General features: G+C 40.5%; 1 protein-coding gene across 1 annotated transcript in view; it reads right to left on the bottom strand.

Annotated features, from left to right (window-relative positions):
* SCGN (secretagogin, EF-hand calcium binding protein) overlaps positions 1–24,477 on the bottom strand; it is a 107,465-nt gene extending 82,988 nt beyond the window's left edge. The window contains exons 1-2 of the mRNA XM_040353825.1: positions 24,308–24,477; positions 21,551–21,618 (exon numbers count right to left, since the gene is read on the bottom strand). Coding sequence (XP_040209759.1) covers positions 21,551–21,618; positions 24,308–24,377 — 138 coding nt within the window. The 5' untranslated portion in view covers positions 24,378–24,477. The remainder of the gene's footprint in view (positions 1–21,550; positions 21,619–24,307) is intronic.
* Between the last annotated feature and the right edge of the window lie 212 nt (positions 24,478–24,689).

Below are 24,689 nucleotides of genomic sequence, written 5' to 3'. Positions count from 1 at the left end.
AAATATATAAAAAAAAAATTTCCTCAGTTTAGGCTGATATGTATTCTTCTACCTATTTTTGGTAAAAAAAAAAACGCAATAAGCGTTCATCGGTTGGTTTGCGCAAAATTTATAGCGTTTACAAAATAGGGGATAGTTTTATTGCATTTTTATTATTTATTTATTTTTTTACTACTAACGGCGGCGATCGGTGATTTTTTCATGACTGCGACATTATGGCGGACACTTCGGACAATTTTGACACGTTTTTGGGGCCATTGTCATTTTCACAGCAAAAAATGCATTTAAATGCATTGTTTACTGTGAAAATGACAATTGCAGTTTGGGAGTTAACCACAAGGGCGCGCTAATGGGGTTATGTATGACCTCATTTGTGTTTCTAACTGTAGGGGGGTGTGGCTGTAGGTGTGACATCATCGATTGTGATTCCCTATATAAGGGAACACACAAAAGATGACGGCGCCACAGTGAAGCATGGGCAAGCTGTGTTTACACACAGCTCTCCCCATTCTTCAGTTCCAGGGACTGATCGCAGGACTCCATCGGCGATCGGGTCCGCTAGTCCCGCGGCCGCAGTCACGAAGTTTCGGGCCAGGTCGCGTGCACGCGCGCGCGACCCCTACGGCTGGGCTTAAAGGGCAACGTACAGGTACGTTGATGTAGCCAGCCGTGCCATTCTGCCGACGTATATCGGCGTGAAGGGGTCCTTAAGTGGTTAATTAACACATATTCATAAATGAGGACAAATATATATTGATAACACCCAGTGTTTTTCTTTATATTATACTACGAAAGACAGTAAGAATTTTAACACGAATAAATAGGTTTTCCTTACAGTGCCTTATAAAAGTATTCATACCCCTTGACATTTTCCCACATTTTGTCACGTTACAACCAAAAACATAAATGTATTTTATTGGAATTGGAACCGATGGTTAAATAACCGATGGCGCCCACACACGATCGGTTTTGACCGATGAAAACAGTCATACAGACCATTCTCATCGGTTTAACTGATCGTGTGTACGCAGCATTAGAATCACTTCCTAGGACACACATTTAACCCCTTGATCGCCCTCTAGTGTTAACCCCTTCCATGGCAGTGACATTTATACAGTAATCAGTGGCTATTTTTAGCTCTGATCGCTGTATGAATGTCGATTGTCCCAAAAAAGTGTCAAAAGTGTCCGAGCTGTCCACTGCAATGTCCCAGTCCTGCTATTACTAGTAACATTTTTTTTTATAATTTATAAAAATAAAAAATGCCATAAATATATCCTCTATTTTGTAGACACTATGGGCCAGATTCACATATAACTGCAGCGGCGTAACGTATCGTCTATACGCTACACCGCCGTAAGTTTTCAGCGCAAGTGCCTGATTCACCAAGCACTTGCGTGTAAACTTACGGCGGTGTAGCGTAAAGGCATCCGGCGCAAGCCCGCCTAATTTAAATGGGGCGTGTACCATTTAAATTAATGAACGGCGACGTGTGTAACGTACTTTCGTATTCACGGACGTCTTACGCAAAAAAAAAAAAAAATTGAAATTTGATGCGGGAACGACGGCCATACTTTAACATGGCTCGTCTAAATTTAAGCCATGTTAAAGCCGGCCTAACTTTGCGACAGGAAAAAAACGACTAGCAACGACGTAACGAACGCAAAAACCTTCGTGGATCGCCGTAAAAGCTCATTTGCATACCCGACGCTGGAAAACGACGCAAACTCCACCCAGCGGCAGCCGAAGTATTGCATACTAAGATCCGACGGTGTAAGTCAATTACACCTGTCGGATCTTAGGGCTATCTATGCGTAACTGATTCTATGAATCAGCCGCATAGATAGGACAAGACATACGACGGCGTATCAGGAGAAACGCCGTCGTATCTCTTTTGTGAATCTGGCCCCATAACTTTTGTGCAACCCAATCAATATACACTTATTGGGATTTTTTTACCAAAAATATGTAGAAGAATACATATCGGCCTAAACTGAGGAAGAAATTAGTTTTTTATATATTTTTTGGGAGACATTTATTATAGCAAAAAGTCAAAATTATAGCTTTTTTTCAAAATTGTCGCTCTTTTTTTGTTTATAGCACAAAAATAAAAACTGCAGAGGTGATCAAATACCACCAAAAGAAAGCTCTATTTGTGGGAAAAAAAAGTCAATTTTGTTTAGGTACAGTGTCGCACGACCGCGCAATTATCAGCTAAAACGACACAGTACCTTATCACAAAAAATGGCCTGGGGGGGGTAAATCCTTTCGGGGCTTAAGTGGTTGATCTCAGTATAAATATAGCTGTTCTATGAAGCCCTCAGAGGTTTGATAGAGAACCTTAGTGAACGAACCACATCATGAAGGCCAAAAGCACACCAGACAGGTCAGGGATAAAATTGTGGAAAAGTTTGAAGCAGGGTTAGTTTATAAAAAAATATCGCAAACTTTGAACATCTCACGGAGCACTGTTCAATCCATCATTGGAAAATAGAAAGAGTATGGGACAACTGCAAACCTACAAAGACATGGATTTACACCTTAACTGACAGGCCGGGCAAAGAGAGCATTATTCAGAGAAGCAGCCAATATGCCCATGGTAACTGGAGAAAGCCATTGTTGAAAGAAAGCCATAAAAAGTCCCATTTGCAGTTTGCAAGATGCCATGTGGGGGGGGGGGGGGGGGGCAGCAAACATGAGGAAGGTGCTATGGTAAGATGAGCCCACAATTGAACTTTTTGGCCTAAAAGCAAAATTCTATGTGTGGCAGAAAATTAACGCTGCACATCACCCTAAATACACCATCCCCCCCGTGAAACATGGGGATGGCAGCATCATATTGTGGGGATGCTTTTCTTCAGCAGGGACAGGTAATCTGGTCAGAGTTAATGGGAAAATGGATGGAGCCAAATACAGGGCAATCTTAGAAGAAAACCTGTTAGGCCGCGTACACACGACCGGTCCAAACCGAAGTGCAGTTTCATCGGTCCAAACCGACCGTGTGCATGGCCCATTGGACTTTTGTCCTTCAGACCAAAGTTTTAGAACTTGCTTTAAAATCGAACCGATGGACGGCTGACCATCGGTCAAAACCGATGGTTAGTACACAAAAGCATCGGTTCAAAACCCGTGCATGCTCAGAATCAAGTCGACGCATGCTTGGAAGCATTGAACTTCGTTTTTTTCAGCACGTCATGTGTTTTACGTCACCGCGTTCTGACCCGATCGGTTTTTGAACTGATGGTGTGTACGCACATCAGACCATCAGTCTGCTTCAGTGGTAAACCGATGAAAACGATCCGTCGGACCATTCTCATCGGATGGATCGACCGTGTGTACGCGGCCTTAGAGTCTGCAAAAGACTTGAGACTGGGGCAGAGGTTCACCTTCCAGCAGGACAACGATCCTAAACATACAGCCAGAGCTACAATAGACTGGTTTTGATCAAAGCATATTCATGTGTTTGAATGGCCCAGTCAAAGTCCAGACCTAAATCCAATTGAGAATCTGTGGCAAGATTCGAAAATTACTGTTAACAGACGCTCTCCATCCAATCTGATAGAGCTTGAGCTATTTTGCAAGGAACAATGGGAAAAATGTCTCTCTAGATGTGAAAAGCTGGTAGAAACATACCCAAAAAGACTTGCAGCTGTAATTGCAGCAAAAGGTGGTTCTACAAAAAAAATCCCAATAAAATTAAATTTACGTTTTGTAACATGACAAAATGTGGAAAAGTTCAAGGGCTGTAAATACTTTTTCAAGGCACTGTACATAGTCCTCCAATGCCCTGCTTTACCCAATGACAAATGCAACATCTTTATTACAGTAATGGCTGTGTTTAAAGATTATTTAATTTTGGAGCTTTGTAACCTAGTCATCTGTTCAATAAGGACATATAGATTTGTACAGCATGAGTGATAGATAATCACAAAGCTCCTTCTGCACCACACGCAGACTGCAAACTATGGCATGTTGTCTCCACATACTATCAAATCAAAAGGACTGCCAAGATGATCCTTGTCTCAGTAGTTTGTATTTCTTTTCACTATCATGTCACCATAGCTATTTTCTAATATACTTTGTGCTGTGAGTGACACATATTTGACAATACAAATCAGAGACTGTCATTTGAAAGAACAGGGTTATTGCTATCCATCCAGGAAAAAAAGCTTATCTAGATTTAAGACAGGGATGGCTATTGGCATCTCCTAATGAGAGGGTACCATAGATTTAATACAGTGACAGACTCTTAACCACTTCCAGACCTTAGGTGTTTTTCAGATTTGGTGTTTGCAAGACTAAAACATTTTTTTCTGCTAGAAAATTACTTAAAACCCCCAAACATTATATTTTTTTTTTCTAACACCCTAGAGAATAAAATAGTACACCGTATTTGCGCAGCGGTCTTACAAGCGCACTTTTTTTTGAAAAAAATTACTTTTTTGAATTAAAAAATAAGACAACAATAAATTTGGCCCAATTTTTTTATATATTGTGAAAGATAATGTTACGCCGAGTAAAATGATGCCCAACATGTCACGCTTAAAAATTGCGCCCGCTCGTGGCATGGCGTCAAACTTTTACCCTTAAAAATCTCGATAGGCGATGTTTAAAAAATTCTAGAGATTGCATTTTTTGAGCTACAGAGTAGCTCTAGGGTTATAATTATTGCTCTCGCTCTAACGATCACGGTGATACCTCACTTGTGTGATTTGAACACCGTTTTCATATGCGGGCGCTACTCGCGTATGCGTTCGCTTCTGCGCGCGAGCTCGTCGGGACGGGGCGCTTTTTTTTTTTGTTTTCTTATTTATTTTTATTTATTTTATTACTTTTTACACTGAAAAAAAATAATAATAATTTGATCACTTTTATTCCTATTACAAGGAATGTAAACATCCCTTGTAATAGAAAAAAGCATGACAGGTCCTCTTAAATATGAGATCTGGGGTCAAAAAGACCTCAGATCTCATATTTGGGCTTAAATGCAAAAAAAAAAAAAAAAATGTAATTTTTTCAAATGACCAAAAAAAAAATTTGTCTCTTTAAGAGGCTGGGCGGGACTGACGTTTTGACTTCACTTCCGCTCAGCCGAGCTATGGGGACGGGCGAAGGAGATTTTTCCTTCAGTCTCGTCCCCGCTCACCAGCCGACAGCACCCGATCGCCTCCGCCGCTACCGACGGCTACGGTAAGCGGCGGAGGGCGCGGGAGAGCGGCAGGAGGGGGGGGGGCCCTCTCCCGCCACCGATAACGGCAATCTCGCTGCGAATCCGCCGTGGAGACCGCCATTATCGGATTCCAGACCGCGCACCCTAAAGATCGATACCTCGGTTGTGGCAGCAGCTGCTGCCGTTACCGAGATATCAATCTTTAAAAACAGGACGTACATCGTCGTGCGCAGGTCTGGAAGTGGTTAAAATAGCAAGGCATGTGGAGTGTACATAACCTATTCTATATACTTAACATTGTTTTCCTATACCACATCAACAGACTTGTACACTTCTTTAGTGTTATGTGATCACTAATGCTTTATACTAAACCTTTACGTAGCAATACTGATTTGTATACATTACACAGACTAAAATCTAAAAATAATTTTAGTATATAAATATAAAGTATATATATTTCTATACACCTCTTACTTGCTGCTGCTGCTCATTACACTATGTCAAAATCAGAATAAACCATACAAAACAGCGCAAACGAGTACAAATAAAGTGCAAGTTCAAACAACAGTGCAAATTCAAAAAAAAATGTACAAGTGCTGTGCATACACTAAAAATACATCACAAAAGAATATTTTTAGGAATAATCACATTTGAAAGTGAACTAACAAGCATGTGGCCAGTGAAAGTCTGTGTTAGAAAATTGATTTGAAAGTTCCATAAAATACTTTTTCTTCAATAAGTGCTCCTGAGCAAACGTTATGCAAACGTGCTGTGGCACTTCAAATGATATCACATGGTGATCAGTGCTTCACACTCCCCCCTTTGTGCCATAACTCACCAGATAATATGGAACCCTTAGCTAGCATATGGGTCAGTCATGCTGGATTGGTGAGCAGGGAGATGACACTTCATATGAATTTTCCTATGGCGTGGGGACTCTTATATAAAGAGAGAGAATCCAATATGGTGTAGTACATCTTGTTTATTAGCATAAGAAAATTAAAATCACACTTACAAAGAGAAAATAGCACATTGGCCAATAATCCTAAAAAAAGTGACAATCCGCTCGGTCAGGAAGCAGTGTCGGGTCTCCACACAACCGAGCATGCGCTCCACTGCTCGCCGGACGTAACATCACTGAGGAACCAGAATCTATGTTGATGCATTTTGCCCCCTCCCACAGGGTGTTATCAAAGACAAAGATCACCGGGTTCTCAGTTAGATTAAATAGTAATGCAGGATGTCTTCTGCTCACATGATCATGGTGTCGTATCCTACAGGGTGTACTCAGCTTCAAATACACCCAATCCTGCGCTCACAAGATCAAGATGTCATATCCTATTGGGTGTACTCGGCTTCAAATACACCCAGATTCCTCCTTCCTTTTTTTAATACCACATGACATTCTACTGACACCATAACCTATTTGTTAGACTTACTTATTATTCCATTGAATAAAATAATTATGATTTAAAATCCCCTGACAGACAAATAGTTATTCTTACAATATACATAATTATTAAAAAAAAATATTAAAATCTTTGAAACATATAGGAATGAACAAAAATGTATAATATAAAAATGGTATTATAATAAAAAAAAGGAATAAGATGAAAATGGAATTATAATAAAAAAATTATAGCTGAAAAAAAAAATTATAAATATACTATGAAAAAAATAAAAATAAAAATGAAAATAATAATAACATTAAAAATAAAAATGTGATACAATTATAATAATTACAAAAAAAAGAATTAAAAAATCAAAAGAATAATGTAGGTACAAAACATGAAAAAAATGAAAAGGTAAACATATAAGAATTTATACAAATGAAAAATGTAACTGTCTTTACTACAATGACAAGTAAAAAACTATCTGCAAATAAAGATGGAAAAAATTATGGAATAATGTAATTACTAATTGGACTACAACAGTTCAGATCTAATTCTATATTTAACCCCTTGGGACTCATGGTATTTAGCAAATAAATCCATTTAGTTTCATTCTGGGATATAGCCTTTATGAGGTTTCCTCCCCTCCAATGCAGTATTACCCTATCAATTCCACAAAACTTCAGTGATGCGGGGTCTCGATTGTGAACCAATCTATATAGGCTGTGATTTTTAAATCACTTTTTAATATTATTCACGTGTTCACAAAGCCTTACTCCAAGTTTTCCAGTGGTTCTCCACACATACTGCATGGACATTCAAGAAGATAAGTTACATGTGTGCTTTCACAAGAAATTAACTTATCTATCTCGAATACTGTCCCCTTGGTATACGATTCAACATGTGTGTTTTTTATTTTTCTATTTTTAATTGTCCTACATGCTATACATCTCCCACAGGTAAAAAAATCACCTGATCTAGAAATGCTGATTTTATATGGTTAACTAAATGTTTTGTCAACTTATTTATTAACGTAAGAGGCCTAGTATAAATAAATTGTGGCCTATTCGGTAAAATTTTGCACAAGGTCCTGATCCCTCAAAAGCATTGGCCGGGGGAATATTTGTTATGATTCAATCTGTTTTTTTTTCTCTCTTCTCTTATTTTCTGAAGGTTAGCCAAGACTCTTCTTGGAAAGGAAAAGGAGAAACAGTACTGCTTTTGAGCCATTATAATAGAAGTTTATTGAATTATTTTACTCTTAAAGACAAGATACCCAATCATTACGTGAAATAGCAAATATGATCAGCCATGAGATTGGTAAGATTTATAACAGGTGTGATGTAACAGATATAAGCTGTCTCTCTGTGTAATTGTAACACTGTTTCTGTGAAAATAAAGAATTTATATATATAAAAAAGCATTGGCCAATGCCTGTGTATGATTGTTTTCAAACTGCTTATATTGCCTAGAAAAACCATAAAGACCAGTCCATAAATTTTACCCCTTTTTTTCTTTATTTTGCAACATTATATCTCTTTCAGATTTTAAAACCTCATCTTTTGTTTTGTTTGAGTAACTCTTTGAACCTATATCTTTTTTATTGGAGTCTTTCTATAATAATAGCTGTTTGGCTGTTATAATCGGCTTCATCATCACAATTTCTACAAATTCTCATCATCTCGCACTTTGGTACCCCATTGAGCCATCTCGGGTGATGACAACTTCCTTTTGGAATATAACCATTCCTATCCACCTCTTTTAAAAAAGGTATGTGTGTTTAATTTGCCATTATTCTTATAGATGACCAGATCTAAAAAATTTACAGACATTTTGTCATATATTTATGAAAATACAATTCCATATTTGTTCTTATTTATTTCCTGTAAATATTTGCAGAAGGTTTCTTGAGTTCCTGCTCATACAATGAAAATATCATCGATATATCTATTGTATATTTTTAATACCAGTCTAGATTTCCCCATATATGACTTCATGTTCCCATTTGCTCATAAAAATGTTTGCCACTGAGGGTACATATTTGGCCCCCGTGGTAACCCCCTTCTTCTGCCTATAATGGTTACCATCTTGCCAGAAGAAATTATCACCCATGGCCAAATCTAGTGCTTTAAAAAAAAAAAAATTGTTTTCTTTTTAGATCTGTCCTTTGTAAGGCCTGTGTTATTGCCTCTAAGGCCCCGTACAGACGACCAAACATGTCTGCTGAAACTGGTCTGCGGGCCAGTTTCAGCAGACATGTTCGGTCGTGTGTAGGCACGAGCGTGCAGGATTCCAGGAAACATTTGCCTGCCGGGCCTTTTCCCAGCGGACAAATATTCCTGGACTGGACAGTCCGCTGGAATCCTGCCCGCTCGGACATGTTCGGTCGTCTGTACAGACCTACCGTACATGTCCGAGCGCCCGCCATCCCTCGCATACGTCGAATGACTTTGACGCATGCGTGGAAGCATTTAACTGGCAGGCCCGCCCACGTCGCCGCGTCATTGTCGCGGCGACACCGCATCATCGACGCAGCGACACCACGGACACGCCCCGCGTATTGTTTACGCGCGGCTTTCTGTACGATGGTTAGTACAGCCATCGTACAGAAAGCCCCGGGCAGACATGTACGGTGAAAATGGTCCGGCGGACCGGTTTCATCGTACATGTTTGCTGGTGTGTACACGGCCTAAGGCATAGCTTTGCTTAATGTTTGTATATAGAGAATTCACATCAATACTCGGCAGAATACAATCATCTGTAATTTCATTTATTTTTGCAGATTTATCAACTCCTTACTATCTTACAGATAGTCCGGAAATTCTTGGGACAATGATTGGAAGAAAAAATCCAAATATTCTCCCAGTCTACTAAAGAGTCAATGCCACTTACTATAGGTCTACCTGGGGGTTTAACACTGGATTGATGAATTTTAGGTATTTGGTATATAACCGGCATCCTAGGGGCATATATCTTGCTTCCTTTTTATTAATTCCTCCATCTCTGCCTTTTTAACCACTTTCTTTAGTTTGGCTTTGTTTTTATTCATAGTGTTCCCCATTTTTCATATGTATCCTGGTCCCCAAACAGTCTAGTTCTGCCAGTCAGTCCACTTCCCTTGTCCGCTGGCCTAATAACCACTGCTTTATTTTCTTCCTACATTTTTAGGCCTTTTTCTTCCACCTTCCTGACATGATATTTAGTTCCTCAAGGTCCTGTTCGACCAGACTCTTGAAGACTTCGCAAAAATTATTGTTGGCTACTTTAGGGTTAAACACAGAATTATTCCTAAGTTGAGTGTTCTTAAATTGCTCATCTTCCTGCCTCTCATATTGTTTACCATTGGCATAATGGGCCAGATCCTCAAAAGAGATACGCAGGCGGATCTGCTGTTCCGCCTGCGTATCCCTGTTTCTATCTTTGGAACTGATCCACAGAATCAGTTTCCAAGAGATAGACAGAAGATCCGACATGTGTAAGGGACTTACACTGCCGGATCTTAGGATGCAGTACCGCATCCGCCGCTGGGGGCATTTTGCGTCGAAATGCCGCTTCGGGTATGCAAATTAGCACTTACGGAGATCCACAAAGCTTTTCAGCTTTGTTTTTTCTCCGTAAGTTTTAGTTTGCAATCGTAACATTAGGGCTGCTTTTACAAAGTGTAAAGTTAGTACACCATGTAAAAGCAGACCCTTCTTTCCAGCGACGCTGTCTTTTTTTTTTTTTCCCGCCGCAACTCGTTTTTTTTCCCGATGCAACTTTTTTGACCCGGCGCCATTCACGAAGCTCGGCGTAACGTAATTTCGCGCTATGCACGTCGGAAAATGACGTCACGAGCATGCGCAGTACGTCCGGCGTGGGAGCGCGCCTAATTTAAATGGGACTCGCCCCCATTTGAATAGGAACGCCTTGCGCCGGCGGAATTTAAGTTACACACCCTAAAATTTCTAGGTAAGTGCTTTGTGGATCGGGCACTTAGGTAGAAATTTTCTGGCAGTGTAACTTAAATGGGAAAATATAATTTACGGCGGCTGGCTGTGGATCTGGCCCAATGTTTCTTAATATTCATCTTCCTCACAAACTTTTGTAAATCTACAAAAACTTCAAACCTATTCAAATTCCTGTCTGGGGCAAATTTCAACCCTAATGCCATGTATTTCCGATGGGATAAAATCCAATGGAATTTTCAGTCGGAATTCAGTTCAAGCTGTCTTTCATACACACTGTCAGACCAAATTTCCGACCGTCCAAAACGCGGTGAGGTAAAACACTACGATGAGCCGAGAAAAATTAAGTTCAATGCTTCTGAGCATGCGTCGACTTGATTCTGAGCATGCATGTTTTTTTCTCCATCGGAGTTCCACACAGACGATCGGAATTTCCATCGGAAAAAAATAAAACATGTTCTATTTCTGAACTCCGACGGAATAAAGTCAGACAGTCAGAATATCCGATGAAAAAATTCCATCTAATTTTTTTCATCGGAAATTCAGATTGTGTGTACAAGGCATAACTCTAATACACACATTTCATCTTCTGTAAAAACGGCATTGCTTAAATTTAAAATTCCTTGTCCTACATCTCTTTTTATTTTTCATTTGTCCTCCTCTACATCCCCTGGTTCTATGTTTCTTTCCTCTCTTGTGTTTTGTATGGAAATAGACATAAACTGAAATGTTAACCTAATATAAACAGTCTTTCTAAAATATTGGTTCAAACTTTTAAGGCAAAGTAGGGTTCACACTAATATTCTACTCATTTTTTATCCATCCCAACCAATCTCATATAAGGTTTAAGGTTAATATCTCAGTGTTGATCTTCTTCAAAGTGGTACTTTAGCATTTTTTTGGAAAAAAAATTCCCTCTCTGTGAATTATATATAGTGCAACTATTTAAACAAAAATCTATCGCAGATTTTTACTAGCTCCTGTTCTGAAAAATGATATAAGTCTAGCCATGTCCAATGTCTAAATGGTAGAGTCTGCCTTCATTACCATGACCTGAACAGCATCAGTGTTGTAATTAAAAAAAAAGGGCAAACCTATGGCCAGGATGAAATTCATTGCTATAAGCAATCATAATGTGTTAAAAATTAAAATGTTACTATGATAACATTATATTGCTATGGTCACAGTGTGTTAAAAAAAAAAAAAAAAAAAATTAAAAAACATTTTTTTTTGTACTGTCACCAGTCAGTTTTCCTGATTTTGTCACATCAGTAATATGATGACGCTGTACTGCACTGGTGACAGTGTGTAAAAAAAAAACAAAAAACATTTTTTTATTTTACTTTTCTTAATTTTACAAAAAATTATTACAAAAACGTCAAAAAAACTCACCATGTCTCTTACTAAATACATTGGACTGTTTACTCTCCAAAAATGGGTAATTTGGGGGATATTTGTACTGTCCTGGCATTTTTGTGCCTCAAGAAATTAGATCATCAATACAAGGATTGACCGATTTTCAGATGTATACCATAGTTTATGGACTCTATAAAACTTTCCTACAAACTAAATAATATACTGTACAATATGAGTTATAATCACCAAAGAAATGTAGCAGAATATATTGTGGCCTAAATTTGTGAAGAACGATTACTTATTTGCAAAGGTTTATAACAGAAACAAAGAAAACAAATTTTTTCCAACATTTTTGGTCTTTTTTGTTAATTTTGCAAAAAAAATAAACCCAGTGGTGATTAAATTTCAACAAAAGAAATCTCTAGTTGTGTGAATTTAGTTTGAGTACCGTGTTGCATGACCGCGCAATTGTCATTCAAAGTGCGATAGCGATGAAAGCTGGAAATTGGCCTGGGCAGGAAGGGGGTAAAAGTGCCCAATATTCAAGTGGTTAAAAATGTCCGGTGTGCATGAGACCTTAAACTTCCAGAGCAGGTTGGAATCTTGTTTGTGGGTAAAAGAATCGTCTTAGCATTGGCACTCTTTTACATCCAGTTTTTTGAGAAGCATGCAAGTGATACTAAAGGCCATGGGCCAGGTTCACAGAAAAAGTACGCCGGAGTATCTGCTGATACTCAGGCGTACTTTCAAATTTGCCGCGTCGTATCATTATTTGTAATTCACGAAAAAAGATACAACGGCATTTGACTAAGATCCGACGGTGATCCACGAAGGTACGCGCGTTCGTCCCATTCTCTTACGTCGACGCTAGTCGGTTTTTAGGTGGTGTAATATTAGACAGCCCATGTTAAAGTATGGCCGTCGTTCCCGCGTCGAATTTTAAATTTTTTTTTTTGCGTAAGACGTCCGGGAATACGAAAGGACGTAACGCACGTCGCCGTTCAAAAAACACATCGGGGCGCCGTAATTGCGCACAAAGCACGGCGGGAAATTTCCTAACGGAGCATGTGCAGAACGTTCGGCGCGGGAACGCGCCTAATTTAAATGGTACACGCCCCATTTGAATTAGGCGGGCTTGCGCCGGACGGCTTTACGCTACGCCGCCGCAAGTTTACAGGCAAGTGCTTTGTGAATCAAGCACTTACGCCGAAAACTTACGGCGTTGTAACGTAAACGGGATATGTTACGCCGCCGTAATTCTACATGAATCTGGCCCCAAGTTTTTATTTCCTTTAAAAATAACAAACATGTTATACTTACCTGTTCTGTGAAATGGTTTTGCTTAGAGCAGCCCCAATCCTCCTTTTCTCAGGTCCCTCTTGGTGCTCCTGGCCCCTCCCTCCTGTCGAGCGCCCCCACAGCAAGCAGCTTGCTATGGGGGCATTCGAGGCGAGCCGCAGCTACGTGTCCAGGGCTCAAGTCTTGCGGGAACGCGTGGGAACAGAGTTCCTGCACTATTTTTAACAGTAGGAACGCAGTTCCCTTTGCAGGACTAGAGCAGCCGAGCCACCAGAGCCAATCCTTCACTAAGCGGCGATGCCCAGCTCGAGTCACTGTCACTTGCTTAATGTTCTTTCTAAATCCTGCGATAACTCACGCAATGTCTCCTAGGAACAATGACAAAAGCTCCCAGGAGACATTGCGGCATTGAGGAAGTGACGGAACACTACCCGATGAATCCATATACAGGAAGTAGCCAGTAACATAAAAGATTACTAAGGTACAGTGGATCGAAAAAAAAAAAATGCGGTTTAGTAATTATGCATATGAGCGTATCATTATTTTTTTTGCTGGGGGAGTGGATCTTGGGTGGGAGTTCCCACACTTTTTTCCCCAGGACTTGACCCCTGTACGTGTCCATTCAGACTCAGAGGCGTGATTCGGCCCCTCCTCCTCTCTCTCCTCATTGGATAATTGACTTTGATTGACTGCAGCGGAAGACAATGGTGCTGCTGTGTCTCAGCCAATCAGGGTCATGCACATCGCTGGATAGAGATGGGGCTCAGGTTTGTATTAGGGGGGCTGCTGCACAGAGAAGGTTTTTTTATCTTAATGCAAAGAATGCATAAAGATAAAATACTTTTTGCCTTTATAATCACTTGTAGTAGCCTGCCATGAATGTTTTAGCTTTGCAGCCAAGGTGGATCCAGTGTGACCAAGTTAATAACAAAAGGAACTAGGGTAGACTGGTACAGTGCACATGTGTCTGGATGGACAGCTGAGGTACTAAGCATTCTCTCTGTATGAAAATCAATGTTTAACCACTTGCCAACCAGCCACTGTAATTATACTGTGGCAGGTCGGTTATAGCGCTGTAAATGTTTCTATGAGACATATTTTTGCAGGTCGGTTAGTTCCCGCAAATCGCCGTAGGTGTATGTCGGCTCCTTTAAGAGCCACGGCAGGCACGCACTTGCACCCGCTGCACGGGACCAGATGCGTGTGTCCGGGAAAGAGAGCCAAAACAGGGATCTGTCAATATAAACGGACAGATTCCCATTCTGACAGGGGAGGAGAGAGAGATCTGCTGTTCCTAGTGATTAGGAACAGTGATCTCTCTCCTCCTCTAGTCAGTTACTTCCCCTACAGTTAGAAACACCTCCCAGGGAACACATTCAACACCTTGATCGCCCCCTAGTGTTAACGCCTTATCTGCCAGTGACATTTACACAGTAATCAGTGGCTATTTTTATAGCACTGATCACTGTATAAATGTCAATGGTCCCAAAAAAGTGTCAAAAGTGTCTGATCTGTCTGCCGCAATCCCGATAAAAATCGCTGATCGCCGCCATTACTAGTTAAAAAATTAATACTTAATAAAAATGGCATAAATCTATTCTCTATAACTTTTGCACAAACCAATCAATATATGCTTATTGTGAAATACTGCGATATTTACCAAAAATGTGTAGAAGAATACATATTGACTAAACGATGAAGAATTTTTTTGGGGGGGATCCCCTTGCTATATTATAGCAAAAAGTTAAAAATATATATTTTTTTCAAAATTGTCGCTCGTTTTTTTGTTTATAGCACAAAAAATAAAAACCGCAGTGGTGATCAAATACCAACAAAAGAAAGCTCTATTTGTTGGATAAAGAGGATGTCAATTTTGTTTGGGTACAGAGCCACACGACCGCGCAATTGTCAGTTAAATCGACGCATCGCGTCTTGTATCGCAAAAAACGGCCTGGTCATTAAGGGGGAAAATCTTTCAGTCTGTAAGTGGTTCATTTTCATTTCTGAAGAATAACTTTAAATCAGGGGTGTCAAACTCAATTTTATCGTGGGCCGCATTAGCATTATGATTGCCCTAAAAGGATCTCTAAGATTAGATGTCCAGTGCACCCCCTCCTCTTACATTAGATGTCAAGAGCCACCCCACCATCAGAAGTTAAGTCTCCCACTCTCCCTTACATCACAGTGCACCCCCTTTCCTTATGCTGCTGCTGGGAAGAAGCTGGATGCATTGCTTGAAAGCAGAAAGTAGGGGTCTGGAGGAGGACCAGTGTAGGGCTGGGGCTATACTGCAGCTGCAGGAGAGGGGTGCGAGGGCCACATAAAAAATGGCCTGGAGGGCCGGATTCAGCCCGCGGGCCTTGTGTTTGACACCTGTGCTTTAATGTAACCAAGCTATCAAAAATACACATTAAAACATTAGTAGGGCTAGATTCAGAAAGATCTGCCTATCTTTAGGCGGGCGTAGCGTATCTCAGATACACTACGCCACCATAACTTAGAGCGGCAGGTACTGTATTCAGAAATAACTTGCGCTCTAAGTTACAGCGGCGTAGTGTAAATGGGCCGGCGTAAGCCCGCCTAATTCAAATTGTCCAGGCAGTGGGTGTGTTGTATTAAAATGAGCCTTGACCCCTCGTAATTGACGTTCCTAACGAACGGCGCATGCGCCGTCCGTGAACATATCCCAGTGCGCATGCTCTAAATCACGTCGCAAATAGTCAATGCTTTCGACGTGAACGTAACTTACGCACAGCCCTATTCGCGTACGACTTACGCAAACGACGTAAACGATGGAAAATTCGACGCTGTCCCGACGTCAATACTTAACATTGGCTACGCCTCATATAGCAGGGGTAACTTTACGCCAGAAAAAGCCTTAAAAAAATCTGCCGGGCGTGCGTACGTTTCTGAATCGGCGTATCTAGCTCATTTGCATATTCTACGCGGAAATCAATGGAAGCGCCACCTAGCGGCCAGCGTACATATGCACCCTAAGATACGACGGCGTAGGAGACTTACGCCGGTCGTATCTTAGCAACTTTTAAGCGTATCTCAATTTGAGCATACGCTTAAAGATACGACGGCGCGGATTCGGACTTACGACGGCGTATCTACTGATACGCCCGTCGTAAGTCTATCTGAAGCTAGCCCATTGTGTTTTACCACTTTTGATACATCCAAATCAATACATGAGCTTCTACCTGAGAAGATTCACCGGACACAAGTAGGGTTGCCACCTCATCCCTTTAAAAAGGAACACATCTGAATTACACAGGTTCTGTGGCTGATTAAGGTGGTAATTAAACTCACTTGGTGCCTTATCTGCATTAAATTAGCCTCAGAACCTGTGTAATTCAGATGTGTTCCTTTTTAAAGGGATGAGGTGGCAACCCTAGACACAAGGCAGTGTCTTGGAGGCTTATCTCGTAACAGGATTTATCTCAGTGGTCGTTTAGCAAGAAGGGTTTTTAGCAACTTGAAGGGAAATTGATAATCTCTATAAGTAAAGAGGGCAATGCCAGGCAGTGCAATCATGCAAATAATGTCACCAAAAGTATTTAGTATAATTGGAATAAATCAAAATATGTACACATTAAAAATTAACAGTAACTTATCATACATCCCCTCTATTATTAGGTACTATATTCAATGAGATCACAATGTGCATTTACTTCAGTGTAAATTCAGATAAGCACACAATATAGTGCTAGTAAAGCTGGACCAACTCATGGCTAAACCGCAGCGTCATCCTGCCTGGGCTATGGTTCCTAATGGCAAAAGGGCTTGGCAAGGCTTTGTGCTTCACCATAGGGGAGGCCGGAAAAAGCTAATATCCAAGCTCCTATTTAAGGAAAAATGACTTGATTTTTTGTTTGTCCTTTGATGTTTATAGTGCCTGAGTGCTAATAACATCATCCTAATAAATGATCCCCTCTATTTATATTTCTGAGTTTGAGACTTTTATAGAATGATTCTCATTTATGATTGTTTGTCTTTTTTACATCTGTACAATATGCAAGTATATAAGGAATCTACCAGCAAAGGGAAACTCTAAACCTAAATCAACAACAGGTGTTGCCTTAACAAGCAGTTTCAGATGAAAGGTGAAATCTATAAGTTATCTACTGATGCCAACTGATGCCAACCAAGATATACTGCCAGCTGCAGCCAGAATCCAGAATGCCCATCACATGTGTGTCTGCTTTCTGATGTCTGGTCTGTGCTAATTCCTGTGTTTCTATTAATTTATCATTAATCAGGTTTTAAATCCCACGACAGGCTTGAGGCTCTGTTCACACATGCTGCGGCTGCGGGTTCGCAGCATGGGGTCTCTGTTCACCAATTCAGGTGTGAATCAGGTCCAAATGTTTGCCTGAATTGGACCAGAAGAAGCACAGGACCCTTTTTCAATGCAGGCCAGAGCTGGGTAAGCTGGCTCTATTGAGAGCCAGTCACACTCCCCTGTCATGCAAATTTGATGCAGGGAAACTTACATCCAATTCGCATATGTGTGAACAAAGCCTGAAACTGTTTGAATGCAATGAGGACCTTTTGGTACATCGGGCTTTCTGCAAGTGAGAGGCCGCGAGAAGCTGTCTACCACAGAACAGCTCCTGGTGTACATGCTCACCTTGTGACTTGTTGCAAAGTTACAGTGTTAAGCCTCATACACACAATCAGATTTTCTGCAGACAAAGCGTAGCACTTTTGTCCAAAGGGCATTGGCCAGGAACTTGTATTGCATACAAACGGCAAAGAATTGTCAGCCAACAAACAAGAAACTACGTAGCTCTTTAGCACCACCCTTTGGGCAACTTCTGCAAATGTTGTGTTACGGTAAGCATTGCTTCTGAGCATGCGTGTTTGTACTTTGGAGTTTTGTCCGATGGACTTGTGTACACACGATCGCATAATCAATCAACGCACATTTGTTGGCAGACAATTTTAAACATGCTATCCCACATTTGTTGGCGGAAAATCCGACAACAATTGTCCGATGGAGCGTACAAATGGTTGGATTTTCCGAAAACAGCCTGTCATCACACATTTCCCGTTGGATAATCTGATCCTGTATAGGAGGCTTTAGGCCCCTTTCACACGGGGCAGATCCTCTGGACAGACTCTGCTAGCTCAGCAGGAGATCGTTCCGATGATCCCCACTGAGCTGGCGAATGACAGGTCCCTCTCTGCTCACTGTGCAGGGACGGACCTGTCAGAGCCCCGCTGTTCTTTATGGCGAGATCGGATGAAAGTGGACAACATGTCCATTTTCATTCGATCCGCTGGATGGATGGCGAACGTATCGCCACCGGTCTGTTTTGAGCGGATCTTGATGGATCGGATGGCAGGTGGGTGTCAGCAGACACATCTCCACTGACATCCGCCAGCCCATAGAAGTCAATGGATGGCCCGCTCGTATCCGCACGAAAAATGGACAGACGGATCCCAGCGGGCCGATCGTATGAAAGGGGCCATACAGTCTGTTCACTGTTCAGATGGGACTGAGGAAATGCTTACTCCTGTCTGCAGCTTAATAATGAAATCCTCTTAATCTAGGCAAAGCCATTGAGTGGAGCTCAAAATAGATTTTTAATAAATTTTCATTTTTATCTATAAAGATGCTGTACAATGTGACATGTTGTGAATTTACTTGCTGATAGGTCAATTTTAAGTGTGGCCATTTATAACTTGCTCTGTAGGTTCCTATTCTATTAAATGCAACCTGGCATGATATAAATATGAGAGCAGCAATCACTGACTTGTTTATGAAGGTAATACTCCCAGGCTGTCGTTCTTATCTTTACTTCAATACATGACAAATCAGTGACTGGGAACAACCATGTACACGACAGGTGTCCAACATCTGATATGCATGTTCTTTTTCTGGATTAGTGGCTCGCCAGGTAGAAAAAGAAGGATCCTTGTATCCTGCACCATCATAAACAAGTCATCAGTAGCAGTTCCTATTAATCTTTATAAATGTGTCTATTTATCTTTTCTAGTTGTAGGTAATTTGTGGTCACAGAAACCGCTGTAACAAGTATGTAGGTACCAAGTTATTGCTACTATGGTAAAAATAGATACAACTTTACTACTAACATGCAATTTCTTTCAACATTTTCAAATGCATATTCCAACAAAGCATTCATTTAAATAGCAATAGATTCTGGGGCAGATCCACAAAAGAATTACGCCGGCGTATCTCTTGATACGCCGCGTAATTTCAAATTTTGCGCGTCGTATCTTTGTTTTGTATCTACAAAACAATATACGACGGCATCTCGGATCGATCCGACAGGCGTACGTCTTAGTACGCCGTCGGATCTAAGGCCTCGTACACACGGACGGACTGTCCGCTGAAAACGGACATGTCCGCTCGGAGATTTCTGTCTGATGGTTGTACACACCATCAGACAGAAATCCACGCGGACACGATACGTGGTGACGTGGCCGTGCCGTCGCCGCAACGATGACGCGGCGACGTGAGCGGCCCTGGAAGGTCAATGCTTCCACGCATGCGTCGAATCACTTCGACGCATGCGAGGGCTTTCGGCCGAGCGGACATGTACGGTGAGTCTGTACAGACGACCGAACATGTCCGACGGACAGGCTTCCAGCGGACATGTTTCTGAGCATGCTAAGAAATTTTTGTCCTCTGGAAAACGGTCGGCTGGACAAATGTCCGCTGGAAACCTGTCCGATAGGCCGTACAGACGACCGAACATGTCCGCTGAAACTGGTCCGCAGACCAGTTTCAGTGGACATGTTTGGTCGTGTGTACGGGGCCTAAGATGCAATTTTTCGGCGGCCGCTAGGTGGAGTTTCCGATGAATTCCACGTCGAGTATGCAAATTAGCTAGTTACAGCGATCCACGAACGTACGTCCAGCCGGCGCATTTTTTTACGTCGTTTGCATTCGGCTTTTTCCGGCGTATAGTTAAAGCTACTGTTATGAGGCGTACTCAATGTTAAGTATGGCCGTCGTTCCCGCCTCGCATTTTGAATTTTTTACGTCGTTTGCGTAAGTCGTTCGCGAATAGTGATTTGCGTAGAATGACGTCACCGTCTTAAACATTGGCTTGTTCCGGTTTCATTTCAAGCATGCGCACTGGGATACCCCCACGGACGGCGCATGCGTAGTTAAAAAAAAACGTCGTTTACATCGGGTCACAACGTATTTACATAAAACACGCCCCATAACAGAGATTTGAATGCCACGCAATTACGCCGCCAAAGATACACTACGCTGCCATAACTTACGGCGCAAATTCTTTGTGGATTTGAAAAAAAAAGTTACGGCGGCGTAGTGTATCTTAGATACGCTGCGCCCGACGGAGAGAAGCGCCGAGGTACGTGGATCTGCCCCTCTGACTATATCTCATAATTCAACATTTAAATAATATATCAAATCAAGCAATAATTAAGAAAACTTATCATTTTTCATACTTGACACTTTGCTAGCCATAGCATATTATTGGTAACTAGTAACAGGTTAATCTTTGTCAAGTGATGCAACAAAGATATAACCTGAAGAACGTCCTTCAGTACTATTAAGCTTGCACTTAAAGTGGAGTTCCACCCATAAATATAACATTACATCAGTAGTTTTAAAAAAAATTCATTAGTCCTTTACGAAAATTTTTTTTTTTTTTAGATGCCTTCAAAGTGTTGTTGCTAGGCAGAATAGTTAATCTTCCCACTTCCTGCACCTAGGTGCTTAATGCTTTCTAACCTACGCCGCACAGACTTCTGGGAATGTAGTGGGTGTAACTTTCCAGGAGTCTGTGCACTCCCCAGTCTCAAAGAATCATGTGACTTGGACAGCACAGGTGCTGAAACCTGATCTGACACTGCTTGTGCAGCACTGAGCATGTGCTAGATCTGCAAGGCTGAAATCCAGGAAGTCATACAGTCTGGCTTCATGATGCCCACACTTAAGATGGCCCCAGTCAATTTCTATTTTATAAAGTGTCTAAATGCTGTAACAACCTAACAAAACGGACCTTAGTTTACAGACTAACTTTACTAGAATACATTAAGCTTGTGTATTACAGGGGTATTTATATTTAAAAAGTGAAATTGTGGCCGGAACTCCACTTTAAGAATGTGTGAAATAAATATGCACAATACCCACATACATACAGTAGATGTTTAATGTACATATGAATGCTGCTCCTTTCTTTTAATTATATTGTATGCACAATTATATGCTACCAATTTGTAATGTAATATCCTACATAAATAATTACATGACACCATTATTTAAGTACAGACTGCAAATGCTTAGACAAATATACATTCACAAATGTATTTATAAAACTAGTAGTTATCAATAACAATCAATGAAATCTACACCATAATAGTAGAAGATAGAAGTTACTTACCGTGCCCAGCTTCTTAAGAAGGTGGCAAAAGAAATCATCAAGCTCTTTACCTTCAATGTAACCATTGTCTAAATACATAGAAAATATATTTGAATTCCATAAAAATGACTGTTACATATAAGTCCCAAACTAGTAAGTAACTACAAGCATAGAATTTATCTATTTTCAGTTATGTATAAAATCAACTATTTGGCTCCTTAAATAAGAATAAGCCAGATGCAATAATGCATGTAAACCAATCAACAATTATGTGTTATTGTTCTGATTGCTCTAAATAATGAAAGTTGAAATACATTTGTCTATTTAGGTTTACTGTTTTATCTCCCTTATTAAGTAAACTGTGCTCTGCATGTCCTTAATGTGAAAAAATAAAATAATAGAAGACTGATCTGGAGGGTGAGGCCAGGTCAACAATAATGAGTTATACAAGGTATTTTACACTGATATTTCCGATGATTGGACGTCTTTTACTAAGTAAATTACATCCTATTTCCTCAGAAATGGAAATTACTTTGCCTTTATAATCTACTTAGTGAAGTTATACTGTCAACTGCTAGAGGAATGTGAGTAAAAATGTTGCAGTGATTACGTCTATAATTTTTTATTAATGAGCAAGTACAGAACCTTCAGTATATACCATTGTGTTGTATATGGTATAAATACATATAGTGAGGGAAAAACGTATTTGATCCCCTGCTGATTTTATATGTTTTCCCACTAACAAAGCCTTGTGTAGGTCTACAATCTTGTCCCTGACATCCTTGGGCAGCTCTTTGGTCTTGGCCATGGTGGAGAGATTGGAATCTGATTGATTGCTTTTGTAGACAGGTGTCTTTTATACAGGTAACAAGCTGAGATTAGGAGCACTCCTTTTTAAGGGAGTGCTCCCAATCTAAGATCATTACCCTGTATAGAAGACACCTGGGAGCCAGAAATCTTGCTGAATGATAGGGGATCAAATATTTATTTCACTCATTCAATGCAAATCAATTTATAACTTTTTTAACTTAGTTTTTCTGGATATTTTTGTTGTTATTCTGTCTACCAATTTTAAAATAAACCTGCCATTACAATTCTAGACTGATCATTTCTTTGTCAGTGGGCAAACATACAAAATCAGCAGGGGATCGAATACTTTTTTGCCTCACTGTACATACAGTATCTATCTATCTACACATATAGTGTGTGTATATATATATATATATATATATATATATGTGTGTGTGTATAGTGTATATGTATATATATATATATATATATATATATATATATATATAATATTGTAAGCTCCTTGAGAGCAGGGGCTGGTGTGCATGTACCGTATGTAAAGCACATAAACTGTTGGTACAATAAAAATACATGTAATAATATATATATATATATATATATATATATATATATATATATATATATATATATATAATTTTTTTATTATTATTACATGTATTTTTATAGTACCAACAGTTTATGTGCTTTACATACGGTACATGCACACCAGCCCCTGCTCTCAAGGAGCTTAGGGCCAGATTCACGTAGAATCGCGGCGGCGTAACGTATCCTAGATACGTTACACCGCCGCAATTTTTCATCGCAAGTGCCTGATTCACCAAGCACTTGCAATGAAAACTACGCCGGCGGCCTCCGGCGCAAGGCGGGCCAATTTAAATGGGCGTGTGCCATTTAAATTAGGCGCGCTCCCGCGCCGGACCTACTGCGCATGCTCCGTTTCTTAACTCCCGCCGTGCTTTGCGCGCCGTGACGTAATTTTTTTGAACGGCGACGCGCGTAGCGTACTTCCGTATTCCCGGACATGTTACGCAAAAGACGTTCATTTTTAAATTTTGACGCGGGAACGACGGCCATACTTTAGACAGCAATAAGTTTGCTGACTAAAGTTAGGGCACCTAAAACGACGACTAACTTTGCGACGGGAAACTAGACTAGCGGCGACGTAGCGAACGCGAAAATCCGTCGTGGATCCGCCGTAACTCCTAATTTGCATACCCGACGCTGGTTTACGACGCAAATTCCCCCTAGCGGCGGCCGCGGTACTGCATCCTAAGATCCGACAGTATAAAACAATTACACCTGTCGGATCTTAGGGATATCTATGCGTAACTGATTCTATGAATCAGTCGCATAGATAGAAACAGAGATACGACGGCGTATCCCCTTTGTGAATCTGGCCCTCAGAATCTAACGTCCCTATCCCACATGCATACATATCTTTATTTCACATTCATACTCACACATAGTAGAGCCAAAGTAGACAAAAACGAATTAACCTAAGAGCATGTTTTTAAAATGAAATGCATATTGTCATTCTCATAGCATTTGCATTACTTATAAAAATACCTTACTTTGAAAACTATTAGGACACAAATAGACATGACTTTTTCTGTATTTGACTGAAGTTTTTTATTTATACTTCAATCACAGGGCTAGAGATTTCTAATTACTCTTGTAAAATGGATGACTAGTATGAGGCTTTTTTAAGACCTGCTTTACGTTTTTTTTTTTTTTTATACATCGCTATTAAAAAATCTATTCATGTTACAGCCCAAAAGCAGGTCTAATGCCCCTGCACCTGAAACTTAAACAAAGTCTATCCAAGTGTTTATATAGATAGGCATCATTTTATACATTATATGCACGCAGTATTATTTATGTGCTTAGATTAAACCTTCTTTTTTTTTCCTGTGTGTATTATTATCCTAGTTCAAATCCACTTAAACAAATATAATATAATTTGCTTACCATCAGAGTCGAAACGCTGCCAAATCTCCAAGAACTCTGCAGCATCCAGTTTGAGAAAGCCGCTGTCCATGGTGCTAATGGTTATTACGGTGCTGAAGGGAGAGAGCAGAGCAGAGCTGAGCAAAGACTAGAGCTGAACCTTCTATTCCAATTCAGCTCTCAGCTTTATTTATGGGTAGCAGCTATCTCCTCCCATTAAGCACTTGTTGAATTGCCTGAACAGGAGGCAGGGTCATTTGCAGCACTAATGTATCACATATGCTTTAGTGAAGGCTAAAGTCCAACAAGCCTTATCACAAGTTCTATTGTTCTGATAGGTGCCTTGCGTCACTGCTATGCTTCACATGACGGTGACAGTGGCATGTGCATAACACATATTGTC

This window comes from Rana temporaria, chromosome 5, assembly GCF_905171775.1.
Source record: "Rana temporaria chromosome 5, aRanTem1.1, whole genome shotgun sequence".
Lineage (NCBI taxonomy): Eukaryota > Metazoa > Chordata > Amphibia > Anura > Ranidae > Rana > Rana temporaria.
This window is presented reverse-complemented; position numbering and strand designations above follow the sequence as displayed.